At 41.6% G+C, this 17,360-nt stretch overlaps 1 protein-coding gene across 4 annotated transcripts; it reads right to left on the bottom strand.

The window, feature by feature from the left end:
• Positions 1-462: 462 nt before the first annotated feature.
• On the bottom strand, positions 463-12,690 carry TXNDC15 (thioredoxin domain containing 15). 4 transcript variants are annotated; one of them, XM_064484292.1, is made up of 6 exons: positions 12,528-12,653; positions 11,445-11,486; positions 6,724-7,199; positions 5,260-5,423; positions 3,181-3,311; positions 463-1,203 (listed from the first exon to the last, which is right to left on the bottom strand). In XM_064484292.1, exons 3-6 carry the CDS (start codon positions 7,132-7,134, stop codon positions 1,007-1,009), a joined length of 903 nt encoding a protein of 300 aa, XP_064340362.1. In that variant the 5' UTR covers positions 7,135-7,199; positions 11,445-11,486; positions 12,528-12,653; the 3' UTR covers positions 463-1,006. The 4 variants fall into 4 exon arrangements, with proteins under 4 accessions (XP_064340362.1, XP_064340363.1, XP_010979930.1 ...); XM_064484293.1 differs by lacking the exon at positions 11,445-11,486 and having other exon boundaries at positions 12,571-12,688; XM_010981628.3 differs by lacking the exon at positions 11,445-11,486 and having other exon boundaries at positions 12,528-12,687.
• Between the last annotated feature and the right edge of the window lie 4,670 nt (positions 12,691-17,360).

Below are 17,360 nucleotides of genomic sequence, written 5' to 3'. Positions count from 1 at the left end.
AAGCTGCTGTCCACAGCATGACACATCAAGTTGTAAACTCCCATCCAGTGTTACCCTCTGAGGAGATGCACGCATCCAAGGTTCTATTTTCATAGCACTCTGGATGCCTTAGGAAATGAACTGTTTTGTCTAAAGCTCTGGAAATGATCAGTATAAAAGCAGTTTATCATGATGTAGCCAGCTGTCATATTGGATCTTAAGGGATTTTTAGAAACAGCTTTTCAAAAAGTTTATGTAAACTACATGCTGTCTCTCTTCTCCATGTGTTCTAGACGAGACTAGAAGCAACTTGTGGGCAAGAACAGTATTTTTAATTTCTTTTGGCTCTCACTAAACCTCGCAGAGTGCTAAGAACATTTTAAGATTCAGTTAATGCATGCTGATTAACATCTGCCTTACCCAGAAACAACTTCTTAAACCACTTTGAATCCTTTTAGTGAAATCAGAGATCACATACACCAAGGTATTTGACTCCTTTATTTTCCCATCAGTTGCTACCTATAAGGTCACACTTAAGGATTGTAATTGTTCTTCCCATAACAGAATGCTTTCCTGCTTACTGGCTCTGGGAGAGAAATGGCAAATGGACAGAAAACCAACCTCCGTAGACGTGTATAAGAAATCAAGAGTTTTCTAAGACTATAACCTGAAAGTCCTATGTCTGCCTTCTATAGGGTAAGCATATTGTCATTCTAGCCGCTATTCCACCAGAATACACCTTCACAGGTCAAACTGGATTACTCCCTTAAAATACTGGGTTATGTTCAAGTAGTAAAAACAAAAATGGTGGATTCTATTAAATATTTTTGCATTTGCTTATTGCAATACTAGTTAAAACATCAGTTTATAACTTTTTGACACATTCAGCAGTTCAACAAATGCATGACTCTTTTAACCTGACCGAAGTTGTAAGTCAACACTTCACTGGAGAAAAGGTATGAAGTTGCAGCATTAATTTCCGAAATGAAGGACTGAAATTCTTTCCAACTCCCCTTTCAGTCCATCACTATTCCACATGTTCCTGCTCTTGTCCTGGAATTAGCCACCGAATACTCTCAGTTCGAATGGTGGCATACATAATAAAACTGATTAAAAAGAATAAGGAAAACACAAGCAACCAGTCCACACTTTTTATCAAAGTGCTAGGAAGAGGGCCTATTTGGTCTGCTTGAGTTACCACCACGTTTTTCTTGGCTTCTATACCTGAAAGAGAAATCAGGTGTTTCAAATCAGATACAAAATATACCTGCTACAGATATTCCTGAAGCACTCTGCATGGTATGCAAAATGATATGCAGTCTTAAACAAACACCACAGCTAGTATATCTGGGGTGGGCTTCACTTGCCTGTCGGTGTGATTTCTAATTTGCCTTTCTTCCCACCACATCAAAGGAGCAGGAATCCATTCAGCTATTCAAAGCTAAAACACTAGAATTTTAGTGAACTCACCAGAAGGGTCTTAGTGCGATGTATGAGTTGTCTTTTGTTCTTCTGCGAGACCAAAGTTCAGCAACTAGTAAAGCTATTCTCAGGAGTCTACAGAATGTTTGCACAGGTTAAGTAATGCTAAATTCAAAACGCTTTTAAGTAATTTACTGAAAGAATTGTTCAAACAACTAACCACCACCGGGATCAGTGATTACCAACGATGCTGTGACTCCTGGACTTCACTGAGCAAAATGGTTCCCTCTCTCCATGTCAGTCCAAATGACAATCAGGGTCTGCTATAAGACTTGCAATAACTAATCACCTGGTAACAAGCCTTTTGCTCCTATGAGGTAACTCAGCTCTCTGTTCTTCTGTGTTAGGGGTAAATAATTACATGCATGTAGCTAAGTATATATTGAAGGTGTGTTATAATTTTTATTTACTTCCAGTAACTTTATTACAGAAAGAAGAAGGGTGCTCTTGGTTGAGGCATTAAAGTTTTTGAGTGAACATTTTCAACGAAGGAAATTTCATTCAGTATCTTTTAATAACCTATAATGGAAAAGAATCTTTTGAAAAAGAACATATATATATATTTACACACACACACACAAACTGAATCACTTTGCTGTACACCTGAAACCAAACAGTGTAAATAAACTATACTTTAATAAAAATAAATAAAAATATACAGTGCTCAAACTTTTACAGAATAAAAATCAGGCCATATGTTTTGGTAAATATAAGGAATTAAAATAGCATGTACAAATGGATTAATAAACAGAACATCATACAGCAACCAAAATGAACAAAGCACAAGCATACACAACAATGCAGATGAATCCCACAAGCGTAATGGTGAGTGAAATCAGTCAGACATGAAAGAATCCATACTGTACGTCTCCACTAATATAAAGTTCAAAAACAGGTAAGACTAATCTGTGATGTTAGGAGTGAAGATGGTGGTTATCCTCGGGGAGGGCAGAAGTGACAGTGCTCACAGGGGTCTAATAATATTCTCTTTCTGGATCTGAGTACTGGTTACCCAAGGTGTTCACTTTGTGAAAATTCATCACTATGTACACTAGTGATTGATGCATTACTTCTGTGTAAATATTATAGTTAAATGAATTATGTAGGTAAAAAAGGTATCTACAGGTGTATAGTATGTGAATTTTATCTCAATAAAGCTGTGACTTTTTCAAAGTATCTATAATCATATTAAAATTACCTGTTCATGTTCAGCCTGCCACTGGATGGGCATTATTTAACAGGATCATAACATTTCACTAGAAAAGAAGTTTTACATACCAAAGACAATCGTTTTTTTTTTTAAATTGAAGTACAGTTGATTCACAATGTTGTGTTAGTTTCTGTGTATAGCAAAGTGATTCAGTTATACATATACCTTTATATACACTTTTTCATTATAGGTTATTACAATACATTGAATATAGGTCCCTGTGCTACACAGTAGGACCTTGTTATGGACCAAAAGATTATCATACTATGTGAAGTAATTCAGACAGAGAAAAACATATCATATGATATCACTTGTATGCGAAATCTTAAAAAATGGCACAAATGAACTTACTAACAAAACATAAACAGACTCACAATGAAACCAAACTTACGGTTACCAAAGCCAATCTTGAATCCTTCACTTAAGGACAGGAGCAGATCAGAACCCACAGAAGGCATATTCCCCCAGCAATAAAATGTCTTCTTCTACAGGGTATTATGTCTACATACCTGTCTGGTTAAAAATGAAGATTTTCAGTGTTTCCAGTGTTCGGTCTGTATGATTAAATCTAGCCATTGGTTTAGCTCCTTGAAATAACAAGATGTTAGGAACAGCTACGGTGCCAAACCTGGTAGAAAGGCTACAAGAGAAAGAAGTCAGTCAGGAAACCTGAATTAACCGTGGGCTTCCTCACACAATTACCGTTATCAGAATGAATGGCAATAAATGAGAAAGGATTAGTTTCCTGTGACCTATGAGGCTTCGGACATTCAAACAATAGGCTTGTAGTTGCTTCTGACTCCCCTCCTCATGGGTTGTGGTTGGAGGAATTCCTGCTCTGCTCTATGAGTTGCTTTCTATTACAATATGGAACTACCCATGACAATCATTCCACTATTTCAGTTCCTCACCGACAGAACAGATCAAACCGGAAAATTCTAATTCAGGGACAAAGCACACTGTGTCCATTTACTTGACAGAAGAAATTTCAAACTCTCCAGAATGCCAATCTCCATCCCTCATGAAAGATTCAACTGATAGTAAGCAGTTAACTTGGTGAGTTGGTGAATAGGAATCTACAATCTAACAAACATACCAGCAAGTTCTCAATTAGGGCAGGACAATTCGGAAGTAACACAACCTGAGGGGTACTGTTTCGCTTTTACAGAATACAAAGCAGTGGTATAAGCTCTGGAGTCAAAACACTCTGAGCTCAAGCCTCAGTTCTGCCACCGAACCAGGTGTGTGACTTAATGGGTGGATAATTTAGCCTTTTTAGGTCTCAGTTTCCTCCATTAGTAAAATGGTAACATTGGATAATCAGAATTTTTTTTAATAAACATGCTGTAACATAAATATTAACACATGAAGCAAACACGTCCTTGCAAGCCATATGATAAGAACAAGTATCCTCTATTCTCCATAATCAGGGCACCATACCAGGCACTGAGAAGGATGCATGGACATGAAGGGGAAACAAAGCAGATGATAAAAGCCTGCAGGGGATGGGGGGCAAGATGGGGGTTAGTATCAAACCCAAAACTGAAGAGTGCTGAGCATAGGCTGGGAGCCAGCCCTGCTGGCCTGGGGGCAGTGCAGCACCCAAAGCTGGACATTGACCCGACTGGATGTCCTTCTAATCAGTCTGTAACCTTGGGCCTGGCTACTCGGATACCTCCCTGAAGCCTTTGTGAGAACTACTAATTTGTTGGGCAATTTCTTTCTTCATAAACAATTTCAGGTAAACATTGGCAGGTGCATTACCCACACTGAAAACCAGTGCCTCATTTTTATCACCAACTTGACCATCTTTCACACTTTCCAATTCATTCACACACAACCTCCTTGTGACCTGCTAAGTAAGGTTTAGAGGAAGAGGGAAGCACATAGTTGATAACCTCTGGGCACAGTCATAGGGCTTAGGGGAAATATGTAACATCTGCACAAACTTCTCTGTAATCTGTCTTACTGTACATTTAGAAAAGGCAAAACCCCACTGAACTATATGAAAGAGTATAAAACAAGGGTAAATGTATTTCAAAGGGATAATTAATTCATTAAATTTATTCAATGTCTTAAGAACATGCATGCAAGAATAAATGTACGCACGAAGAAAGAAGGAAGGCGGGAAAGGAAGGAAAGAAAAAATAAAAAGGAAAGGAAGAAATCCTTAGTAGACATACAACGGGGGTGCTGAGAATTAGGCTGCTCGGGGTGGGGCCCTAAACTGCAGGTGAAAGTCACAAAGGAAGAACCTACCGATGATGCTAATTTTGCTAATTCAGCTTGACCAGGACCCTAAACAGTCCTCTGCCCCGTCCCGGGCCATCTGGCAGTGTCAACTTTAAATTCTAGCACACAGAGAATAGTCTTTCTTCTTAAAGGGTCTCCAGAAAGTGATACCCTCAGTTCCCTCAGGAATGTGACAATCCTCACTACTCACACTTGCCTCTTCCTCCCTTCAATTCTATTTCAAAGCTCCAGCTCATGCCTACCTCCTCTGCTCCTAACTCAACTAATTACAACCTCCAAGTAACTGCAACCGTCACCTAACAGGATGAGATGGAAACCCCACTCAGGGAAGATACCTGCTGTGCTGAGATGCATCCAGTGCCAAAAAATGAAGAGCTGGAAACGCCCGGGGCAGAGAATTAAAATGAGGGGCCAAACTGGCAGAAAATCGGCACCAAGGGGTGTAAAACAGGACTAGTGTGCAGTCACTACCGTTTGGGTTGAGGAAATCCATGAGGTCCTGTGACAAAAAGAAACTAGTGTTAAAGTCAGCAGTGAAGGATGTGTACATTTTTCTGGAAGGATACCCAAGAAACAGGGACCACGACCACCTCCCTGGAAAGGAGGCAGGGACAGGAGGGAGACTAGTGCAGCTCCTTAAGAACCTTTCAGGTTTGGAACCACATGGATCCATGAACCAACAGAAAAGTATCATCAAATGAAACATTACAAACTTCTCTAAGCTTTCTTCTTATTATAAAGCAACTTTAATATTTTTTCATAATTCATCAATTCATATTCTAGGTACTCACAGGGTACAGGCCACTGTCCCAGCCCTGGAACAATCTGACAGCATTATTAAAGCACTGTGACCTCAGGCCCAAACCATCATCTCAGTAGAGCCAAGTCTGTACTAAGCAGCCAGATCCATGTATTTGGCCAAAGGTTAGTTCAGTTCGAGGTTGCACCACTCCTGCCATCCCCGAACTCAGACTGCTCAAACTGCTCTCTCCTGGTCACGTGTGTGACCCCCGTGCAAGAGTCCGCAGAGCTGAGGCACAGTGACAACCAGGCACTGAGGGGAGGGTATGAGGCAGGGCTGGCCCCTGCACTGGAGGGGCCACGTGCACTCAAGGAACCACATGCACCCGCGGTTACAGTAAGCAGTCACAGCTTTCAGAGCTAGGATTCCTCTTTTACAGAAGCAGTCTGCATTCACTCTGTTCTCTGGCTTTAACAGTCCTACAGAAAATGTCAGTCAGCATCCCGATATTCTCTTGAGAATCACCATTTATCCAACCTGCTGGAAAAGCCTGGCTGGACTGGACAACCGTGTCAGCTCTCAGTCCAGAGGAAACACTGGATTCACATTCTTGGGAGGAAAGAAACTTTTTATCAATATAATGTACTTCTCAGGGGCATGACTAGTCTAAACAATGCTAAATCACAACTTAGTAGTTCAGATATTTTATTTTTATGCCTCCATAATAAATGCCTCCTTTGGAAGAAGAAAAAATGTTATGATTCTGATACCAAGCACCTATCTGTCCACTGGGGTTTTTACCATGAGGCTTGGTGGCAAGATTACCCCAAGGATGACCAGATTTAAGCTGCCTAAACAGCATAACTGACACTAGTTTTATCTTCCCTCCCTACAAACATCACAGAAAGCCAACTCAGTTTTCACTGATGCAGCCATCAAATGCTATGCCACTCACAGCACGATAAAGATTATGAGTCTCCATAGGAAAGGTGATAGAGTATTAAATCGTAAAATCAATGCTGAAAAGGAGAAAACTGCTAAATAATTTTTTTTTTACCTGTGACATATTTAAAATTTTCAGAGTGAAATTTTCTAAGCCTGTCACATTTCTCTCCTCGCAGTTCACCTTTGGGGATTTCAGACTTTCGGTGCTGTTGGAGTCCTCCGCCGGAGTTGGGTCGGATTCCACCGCTTCGGGCTCCGTGTAATACTCCTCTTCTCTATCTGGGAAGCTTGCTCCAGCGCTGTCCAGAGAGAAGAGGCTCTCCCGGAGATTGCACCTGGAGTCCTCCTCCCCTCCAGCCCCGCAGGTGCCAGCGCCACTGGGCTCTGAGCTCAGTCTGTCCTCTGCTTCCCCAGGGATCACAGACAACATCACCATGTGGTCGCCATCTGCGTCCAGCCCCAGCACTGCATTGGCCTCTTCCCTGGGCGTGTCCTGGCCCACTGGAGGCTCCTCCTCACTCATGTACACAGCCCCCACCTGGAAAGGGTGTGCAGGCTGCTCCTCTGCCCATAAGTGACCTCTTTTCTCTGCAACCAAAGCACACGAGCATGTTCACAGTCGTATATGACTTCAAAATAAATGAGTCCAAAAGAATTACAGTTTTCAAGTATGAAATTTCTCCTACGGAGAAAAAAGTTACCTTCCCATTAAACTATCAGAGAGCCACCCAGCATTCTCCAAGTCTTGAAGAAAATCACAAGGAGGTACTAGATTAATGAATGCCAATAAGTGGAAAAATACATAACTTCATGTAAAACCCACTGCTTGCCATGTGGATTATAAGCAAAAACATTCCAGTGCAGACATCCAATTAGGAAAATATAATACAAACACCTTAACAGTTTCACTTGTTTGATGTCAATATCCAAGAAAATAAATGATGGCTTTATGGAAAATTCTATGGCAAAGCATCATTTTGCACCTATTGTAACAGTTCTGTGAGATGGGCGGGACAAGGGTTATCATCTCCACTTAACAGATGACCAGGCTGAGGCAAAGAAAGGTTCAGCATAATGCCCAATGGCACACAGCTAGTAGGCAGCAGGGCCAGGTCTAAGAGTGAAGCCTTCTGACTGCTACTCCAGAACAAGCCTTACTCTCCCGCCATGATACCTTGGGGATTGCTGGTACCACACTGCCTGAGGAACCTTGCAAGTGCCAGCAGCACCTCCTTCCTGAGGTGGTCTGTACAGCTGGCCTCTGCTCTCCTGCCTGCTGCCCTTGGACTACTGCCGTCAGGAGTGCTAAAGGTGCACCCAGCAGTGCAGGGGCAGCAGCAGGGTGACGAGGAGGAGGACTTCCCTTTCACTTTGGAGTCACTAGATAGGGCTTGAGCCAAATGGTCGGGGAAGGGAAGAGTCCTGGCAGTCTGATATGTCCATTCAGCAACTTCTGTTCACCTCTGTATTGGTGACTCCAGCCCCCCACCTCTCATTACCTCAACAACAGCTGCCAGAAACTGGGCCGAGCACTCACTAGGGGAAACAAACGAGCCCAGCTGCACTTAGACAAGCTCATCATGTGGCTGGGGAGCCTTCAGCTGTGTGATGAGCTCTGCAAAGCTGGGGAGGGATCTGAGGGATCTGAGGTATGCACATTTTTGTTTCCATAGATGTTTGCAGATTCATTCAGGAATTCAAAAACATTCTCTGTGAATATACTTCTGGCTAAGTAGAGTAACAGGGACCAGTAACAGGGACCTTCTGGAATAACCCAAAAAATAGCCAAATATGCAAAACAACACTTTCAAGAGACAAGCAATCAGACAAGGAAGGACAATGAAGACAGCAAGAAACAGGAAGCGAATGAGTAGAGTCCTACAATTGCTAACTGCCTGAGGGAGTTCCCACCATGTTTCAGGGAGGGCCCAGCAGATTCTTCCAGTTGGGGAGATGGAGCTGAGGGTCTAGAAAGACCAAGAAAGCTAGAGTTTGCAGGACAGCATACCGGGGATGGGAGGACTGCAGAGAGAGGATGCTGGAAATCTGCGGAGGGGCCCCCACCTTGAGTAAATATGTCAGCATATGCATGGAAGCAAAGTACCCAAAGCCAGGGAAAGACTCACTCAAAAGGATTACAGGCAACAGTACACACCACTCACAAAGAGCTGGGAACAATACCTGTTCCCACCAGCTAGACTGGAAAACCTCATAATTCACAGGGCACTGTGGGGAGAACACAAAAGGGACTTGCCTCAGTAGTGGGGCCCAATTAACCCTAAAGTAAATGTAGCTCTGCTTCTATCCAGCAAACCTTAAAGGTGAGGATCAAACTGTGTTGAAGTAACTTAGCTGTATCCCAGAGCAGAGCCCACAAGAATACTTATATGAATACTAAAATATCTAGCATTCAACAAGGTAAAATTTACATCTGGCATCCAATCAAAGATTGCCAGGCATGCAAAGAATCAGGGAAATGCTCCTCATCATCCATAATGAGGAGAATAATCAACCAAACTGACTCAGAACTTGCATGGATGTCAGAATTATTACTTGAGGCTACTAAAACAGTAATTACTGTATTACATATGTTTAAAAAGTTAAGTAGATATAGAGAACATAAGATATTAAAAAAGACCCAAATTGAAATGCAAATGAAAACCACAGTAAGATATCTCCTCCCAAATATCACAATAGCTATTATCAAAAAACAAGAAATAACAAATGTTGGCATGAATGTGGAGAAAAGGGAAACTTGTGCACTGTCAGTGGAAATGTAAATTTGTGCAGTCACTATAGAAAACAGTATGGACAGTCCTCAAAAAATAAAGAATAGAACTACCATGTGATCTAGCAATTCCACTTCTGGGTATTTATCCAAAGTAATTGAAAACACTAACTCAAAAAGATACATGCACCTCATGTTCACTGCAGCATTATTTACAAAAGCAAAGACATGGAAGCAATCGATGGATGAATGGATAAGAAAATGAGAAATATATATATACATATATATATATATACATATATATATATATATATATATATATACACACTATTCAGCCACTAAAAAAAAAAAAGGGGGAATCTTGCCATTGGCGACAACATAGATGGACCTTGAGGGCAATATGTTAACTGAAATAAGTCAGAGAGAGAAATACAAATACTGTATAATCTCATCTATATGTGGAATAAACAAACAAAAACAAGAGTTCATACAGAAAACAGATTGGTGGTTGACAGGTGGTAGGCAGGCAGTGGGCAAAATGGGTGAAGATAGTCAAAAAGTACAAACTTCGAGTTATAAAATAAGTCATGGGGATATAATGTACAGAATGATGACTACAGTTAATTATACTATATTGTATATTTGAAAGTTGCTAAGAGAGTAAACCTTAAAAGTTCTCATCACAAGAAAAAAATTTGTATAACTATGTGTGATGGTAGATGTTAACTAGACTTACTGTGGTGATCTTTTCACAATATATAGAAATACTGAATCATTATACTGTACAACTGAAACTACTATAATGCTATATGTCAATTATATCCCAACATATAATTTTTAAAAAGACCCAAACCATACTTCTAGCAATGAAAACTACAAGGTCTGAAATGCTTTGCCATAGCAGAATTTTCCATAAAGCCATCATTTATTTTCTTGGATATTCTCATACCCATACCTCTCAACTGCACTGGAGGGGATTAATGGCAGATTAGACACTGCAGAAGAGGGTGGTGAACCTAAGGCATAGCAGTAGAATTCATACAAAATGAAACACACAATAAAAAAAAAAGAATCCTCCCCAATTAAGAGCGTCATTGAGCTGTGAGACAATTTTCAAGTGGCCTCGTATACAGATGATTGGAGTACTCAAAAGAGGGAAGAGAGGGATATAGAAGAAATAACAACCAAAAATGTTACAAACTTGATGAAAACTACAAATCCATAGATCCAAGAGGTTCAACAAACCCCAAGCTCAATAAACTATATCAAGACACATCATAATCAAAAAAATCTTATAAGCAGTCAGAGAAAAAAGGCATGCGATATACAGGGGAACAAAGATATGGATGAAAGCAGATTTCTCATTGGAAACAATGCAAACAAGAGAAGCATCTTTAAAACACTGAAAGGAAAAAACTATAAACCTAGAATTCTGTACCCAACAAAAATATCTTTCAAAAACAAAGGCAAAATAAACAGTTTTTCAGACATACAAAAGCTGAAAGAATTCATCACCATCAGATCCACATAACAAGAATCTAAAAGGAACTCCTTCAGGCAATAGAAAAATGACACCAGATGGAAATCCACATAAGAGAATGAAAAGCACTAGAAATGATAACTACATAAATACATATCACAATTCTTTCTGAAAGTCTAGCTCTGAAGGGGGCAAGAATAACTGGGTAGTTGTTACTGGCAGGCAGGAGGCTAAGGTGGGGTTTTGCTTCGGTTTTTAGGGCATAGGAGAAATTTAAGGATATATAAAGCTGATGGGAAAGCAGGTTAGTAGGAAAAGATGACAGTATAGGTTAGATGGAACAGAACACAGGGCTTCAGAAGCAAGGTAGGTCTTTCACACAAGAGGGTCAAGCACCTCTTTGGCTGTGACCTAGAGAAGGGGCTGAGTATCTGGGCAGGGAACTCTGCCAAGCTGGTGGAGGTGGCAGTCTTTCTGAGAGGCAAAGAGAAGATATCCAGCACACGCTATCCCCTCTCTGAGGCTGGTGGTTAAGTGTGCAACAGAGATGTGTAGTACAGAGGTTTGACTGTGAGGACAGGCAGACATGGGCATGAATTGTGACTTCTCAACTTCTGCTGCTTACCTTGGTAAAAGACTTAGGGACGCTGAGTCTCAGTTTACTCATCTATAAAACAGGGACAATAACATCTACTTTATAAGCATTTAAAGATTAAATAAAAATGATGCTCAAAAAGCACTAAGCACACTGCTTGGCACATAGTGAATGCTTTCATTACTGGTCATTGTGTTACTATTCCTCACCATTCTTCCTGCTTACCAAGCTGGCCGCCATGCCTCCTTCAAGGGAAAGGAAAGACCTGCCTATTCTTGGTAAATTCTGAATGACAAGCAACGCCAAAGGGTCTGGACTTCAATAAGACTGTGGGGAATGGGGTGAAGGAGCAATGGAGTAAAGCCCCCACTCCTGGGCCCGGTCATGGCTCCAGGTGGCTGCCTTCCCCAGGGAGCTTGCCCTGGCAAACAGCAGGTTTCCCTGGGAGTCTACTGTGTTTTTCTCTTCTGTCCTTCACGCAGGGACCTCAGCAAGAATGACCTTCTTATGAAAGTGGTCCGGCAGGGTGCAAAGTAAAGCATGCGGGCATTGCAGTCAGAGAGACAGGCTCTGCCAATTACCAGAACCGCAAACTTAGGCATGATTACTTAGCCTCTCTGAGCTCAGCATCTTCATCTGTAAAACGGAGATACTCACAGAACCTACTCACAGAACCTATCTGAGAGAGTGGGTGGGAGGACTAAATGAGATAATGATAGAAAGCAGAATGCACAGTTCCTGGCTCCTAATAAGGGGCCATAAATATCGGCTATTCGTATGCTGATTATCATTAGTAATAAAGTGCTGAGCACACGGTGGGTAAGCCTCAGTAAGCGCTAATACACGGTCGCTCCTAACTGACAGCCACCTGCTGAGGGGCCTGAACGCGGCCTGGGCTTCCCGCCCGCTGCCCCACACCCCAGACCGCGAGCAGGGACCACCAGCGGAAAGACGTCAGGACAATGCGGGGAGAGGGGCTCCGGAGGGCGCCCGTAAGAGGGAACGAGCGCAGCTGCGGCCTTCGCGCAGGTCACGCTGGTAGCCCGCCACCCCGCCCGGCATCTCCCGCATGGCCGCCTGCGCCCCCGCCCACAGCCCACCACCCGCACTCACCCTCCTGGCCGCGGGCGGGAGGCCCGAGCACCCACAGCAGTACCTGCCACCAGCCAAGAAGCCGCATGGTGAGAGGCGAGCCGCAGCCGCGACCACACCCAGGTCAAAGAGCAACTGGCGCACAGCGACGTGAGTCCAGATCCCGGCCGGAGGAAGGCTGGGGGAGGAGAGCCTGGGAGCGCGGGCGCGGCCCCGCGCCGCCATCTTGGCAGCTGGCAGCCGCCGCAGGCGCCATCTTGGAGTCGGGCGGCCGCGTCTGGCTTCAGGCCTGTGCTGTTGGGGTCCGGGCAATTTAGGAGCCAGGCGCCAGCCGTCTCGGGACTTTTCGAAGTTCGCTGACTGCCAAGTCCTGCGCGGGGTTGTAGTAGAGGCCCGCGGCTCTCTATCTTCACGCGCGAGTCGGGGCCTGCTGGCCGGCAGCACACTGCGTCGGCCCGATGCTTCGTTCTCAGGCCAGCAAAGCCCAGAAGCCTCCTCCTGAAGTGCCCATTGAGCTGCAGATCTTCGAATCTCCTGCCTTACCCGTGCTAGCCTTCACAGGTTGACAGATAAAGCACAGGATGCCCAGTTAAATTTGAATTTCACATAAGGAGTAATTTTTTACTGTAAGAGGTAGATGGAAATTCAAATTTGACTGAGTGTTATGTAATTTTATTTACTATATCTGGCAACCCATATCCTGCCTATCTACTCAGGGCAGGAGTTTTTTTTTGTTGGTTTTAACTCATTCACCTGCAGGCCAGTATCTCCTTCCCTAAACCACCCCTAAGGCCATCTCCAGAATTAAAAGCTAGGAAGGGGCCTAGAATAGAGAAGACATGGGGATGGGACGGTGTACAACTGAGGAGCGGGGCTCTGCTTTCCCAAGCAGAAGCACAGAAGGGGAGTCTAGGAGAAAATTCTTGGAGGAAATAAAAAGGATGACTTTAGTCAGCAAGTAGGGTATTTTAAGGAAGATGGCCTCCTAAAATCGAACAAATCAAGTTTTGAGCAGCCACCAGGGCTAAATCAGAGAGTGCAGCTTTCAGGGTTATTTTAAGAGGCTGAAAAAACAGAAATAGATTTCAAACATCTTTACAACGAATCATTGGTAAGTATAGCAATGTTAAGAGGAACCTGGGCTTTTTGGCCATGAGGTGAAATCCTGGCTCTGCGATTTTTAATAGTATACGGTTGACAGCAGGTTATCTAACTTTTCTTAAAGTTCAGTTTATTTATCTCTAAAATCAGGGTGAAATTATATATGGATAAAATGATATGTAAAGTGATGAATACAATGCCTGGTGCACATTAAGCACTTCAGAGTAGTAGCCATTATTATCTGGATCATACAATTTCAGTGGAGTAACCATAGTTCCCTTGTGACCATCAAAGAGAGATTGTTAGATCGAAAAGATGCATCATCAATCTACCCCTATGGATAATTTGTATAATCTAAATAGGCTGCCATTGTTTTGCTATAGTAAATTCTCTAGTGGGTGGAGGATCTGAGGCAATGGACAACGTGGCTGAATGAGTCCACAGTTCTAGAGTTGATCACTACAGTCATCATTTGGCTAACAACCTCCCTCATCTATAACAGTGTAATAGCAAACCTTTACTTTTTCACATAACCTTCATACTGTATTTGAAGGTACATGAAAAGCCAATGGGACAGAGGATTACGGGAATTTAGGATTGATGAAAAGGAGGCTGATTCGACTCCTGTGGACACTCCAATGTGGATCCCCCGTGGTTACTTACTCTTTCCTTTTTATCATGTCCTTTTCCTCCCTGTGTTTGTGTTTTGACTGTTTTGTTTCGACAGATGCATTACAGATGGTAGAACTGTTATCTTCTGATAAATACTATATATACACTCTCTAATGACAACTCAATAAATCCAGCCACAAGATAGAAAGCACATTTGACTGCCTTGCCAGTATGGGGCACCTGCACTTATTTTCAGTGAGAAAATTGCTTTCAGATGTAAAACCTTGATTTTATTTTCATTTCTAGGAGGGGAAAAAGTTGACATCCTCTTCCTTTGGCTGTAATGAACTCTATGCACCAACACTACACAGCTTGGGGATTGTTCATACAAGAATCTGATAATAATTGGAGTTGTGTATTCTGGGTGTTGTTTGCCCCTTTGACAGGTTTGCCTAGATTTTTTTTTAATCTGATGCATGATGAGGGCCTCTTTCTCTCCCTCCCTCCCTCTCATCAACAAACAAGTATTTTTCATTTAGATCACTGCGGCAAAGTGTATTTTCCAAAGATTGCCACACTAACATTCCCCATCCTACATGCTGTTGTGCAAAGTAATTTTGCCATTGCAACATCAGTACATAGAATCTAATTCCCCTCCCTTTAAATCTGGATGGGCCTGTGTTTCACATATAATCAACAGAATGTAGCAGTATATGAAACAATCCTGTATGACTTCTGAGGCTACACAGATTTATCCTTTTTTGCTGGAAGGTTTGCACAGGCGTTCTGAGCCATGAAGTATGTAGATGGACTGTCCTGAGGCTACTACGCTCTGAGGAAGTTCAAACTAGCTTGCATAGAGAACCCCTGACACTACATGAAGATGCCCACCACCAGGAGCTGATCTTAATCCCACTCTGTTCCAACTTTGGCCATCATTGAACTACTTCTGCCTGGGGCCGTAACTAGAAATGTCCAATCTGAGCTCTTTCCAAATTCCTAACCCACAAAAACAGATTTAAAAATTGTTATTTTAATGGAGAAAAAGTCTTTTCAGCAAGTGGTGTTGGGAAAGCTGGACAGCCGCATGCAAATCAATGGAAGTTAGGACACTCCCTCACACCACGCACAAAAATAAACTCAAAATGGCTTAAAGACTTAAACATAAGACAAGATACTATATATTTGTGAAGTATAATGTTTTTACTTAAATGCCTTTTTTCCTCCTAATTCTCCCTGACTCCCCCCACCATCACCCCATGTTATCTACTATTAATAGAGTTTTGCGCATATCCTTTTGGGTATATTGGTAAACAAATTAATATGCAAGTGGTTTTTTGGGGTCCTTACACTAGCTACAAATTTTCTATGCAGTAAACATGGTTTATATATAAATTGTTGAAACAATTCCAGTGAATTGGAACTGCCAGGACTAAGGGTATCCAAAATTTATATTTTGAGTCCAATCTATAGATTTCCCCCTAATTATATAGATGAGTCCTCATCAATCTTTTACAAACATGTGCACGCGCACACACACACACACGTGTGCACACACACATACACGCACACACACACACACAGAGTGGAATACTACTCAACCATAAAAAAGAATGAAATAATGCCATTTGCAATAACATGGATGGATGTGGAGGGTATTATGCTAAGTAAAATAAGTCACACAGAGAAAGACAAATATTGTATAAAATCACTTATATGTGGAATCTGAAAAATACACTAGTGAACATAAATAAAAGGGAACAGACTCAGACATAGAAAACAAACTAGCGGTTATCAGTGGGAAGAGGGAAGGAGGGAGGGGTCAGACAGGGGTAGGGGATTGAAAGGTATAAACTATTATGTATAAAATAAGCTACAGAATATATTGTATAACACAGGGAATAAATCCAGTAACTATAAATGGAGTATATCTTTTAAAAACTGTGAATCACTATGCTGTACACCTGTAACATATAATATTGTACATCAACTATATCACAAATTTTTAAAAAAGTAAAAACACCAAAACAGCACATGCAATTCTTAAGAAGGAAGTTAAAATCATTCAGGTGATGGAAGTACTTACAGCCAAGCCTTCCAAGAATAACTGTGCATCAACTGATGTTCCTCTTCTTTCTTTGGTCCATCCACTCCAGATAACCTTCAGAAAATTTGAAGGTTAAAGGAATATCTTGTGATATTGCTTGGTGTTCTGCTGATACAGATACCCAAATCAATGGGCAAGTTTTACAAAATAAAAAATTCAGCATCTGTTTCCATTTTATTAAAATACTTTCATGTTAAAAGGCCTTTTTTAATATAAAACAAAAATTAAAATTATCATACTAAAACATGCCAAGTGATGGATTAAGTATTCTAGTTTGGTTATATATTTTATATAGTTCTTGGGATACTCCTGGCATAGGCATTACACACATTTTTAAAATGAAGAAAATAAAAAGGTAATTTGCCTAAGGTCTCCCATTAAATGGCAGAGCTTGAATTTGAACCCAAAGCTAAACTCTGTCAGTATGCCAAATTGTGCAAATGCATTACTCTCATTTAATTTTCACTACAAACCTATTTCTGACGCTTGGAAAGATTAAGCAACAACTAGAGAAAGATCATAAATTAGTGAATGACTGTGCAGGGACTCAAATCTAGGTCCATTGCTAAATTCAGTGTGTTCTGCTACACACATAGAAATAAAAAGAAAAGTAACATGTATTATAAATATAAAATTAGGAATATGAAGCACATAGATTACTGAATTAGGCAATGAGTGTCCTGTAACAGCCACTGTAGTCAATATGTCTATTCAAAATCAGGGTTCAAACATTTATCAGTAGTCACTGTCTATTTGAAATCTGGGTTCAAACATTTCACAAAGGCTAGATCAACAAAATCTCTAGCTTCATATAAGCAAATTGCAACAAAAATGCTACTTTGGCAAATGCCATAAAAAGAACAAATATTTATCCACATGCTTCTGATCTCATTGGGAAGCTACTGTAGGGGTGCTGTGTCTGGGGTAGAGGGGAGAGAAAAGCTTACAGGATGCATTAGCAGAGCAGGAAACAGGCTACAGGTGAGACATCAGTGTGCAGAGAAGGACTAAATTCTGAAAATAAAAGGAGTATG

The sequence above is a fragment of the Camelus dromedarius genome, chromosome 3 (assembly GCF_036321535.1).
Source record: "Camelus dromedarius isolate mCamDro1 chromosome 3, mCamDro1.pat, whole genome shotgun sequence".
Classification (NCBI taxonomy): Eukaryota; Metazoa; Chordata; class Mammalia; order Artiodactyla; family Camelidae; genus Camelus; species Camelus dromedarius.
The sequence above is the reverse complement of the archived record's forward strand: the minus strand, read 5'-3'. Positions and strand labels throughout refer to the sequence as shown.

Excerpts from the sequence above, each read along its gene's own strand:
- TXNDC15 (XM_010981628.3), bottom strand. The coding sequence starts at position 12,594 with ATGCGGCTTCTTGGCTGGTGGCAGGTACTGCTGTGGGTGCTCGGGCCT. Across the intron at positions 7,200-12,527 it reads TCCCGCCCGCGGCCAGGAGG|AGAAAAGAGGTCACTTATGG; the intron begins GTGAGTGCGGGT and ends CTTTGGTTGCAG. Across the intron at positions 5,424-6,723 it reads AAATTTTAAATATGTCACAG|GACCTCATGGATTTCCTCAA; the intron begins GTAAAAAAAAAA and ends TTTTTGTCACAG.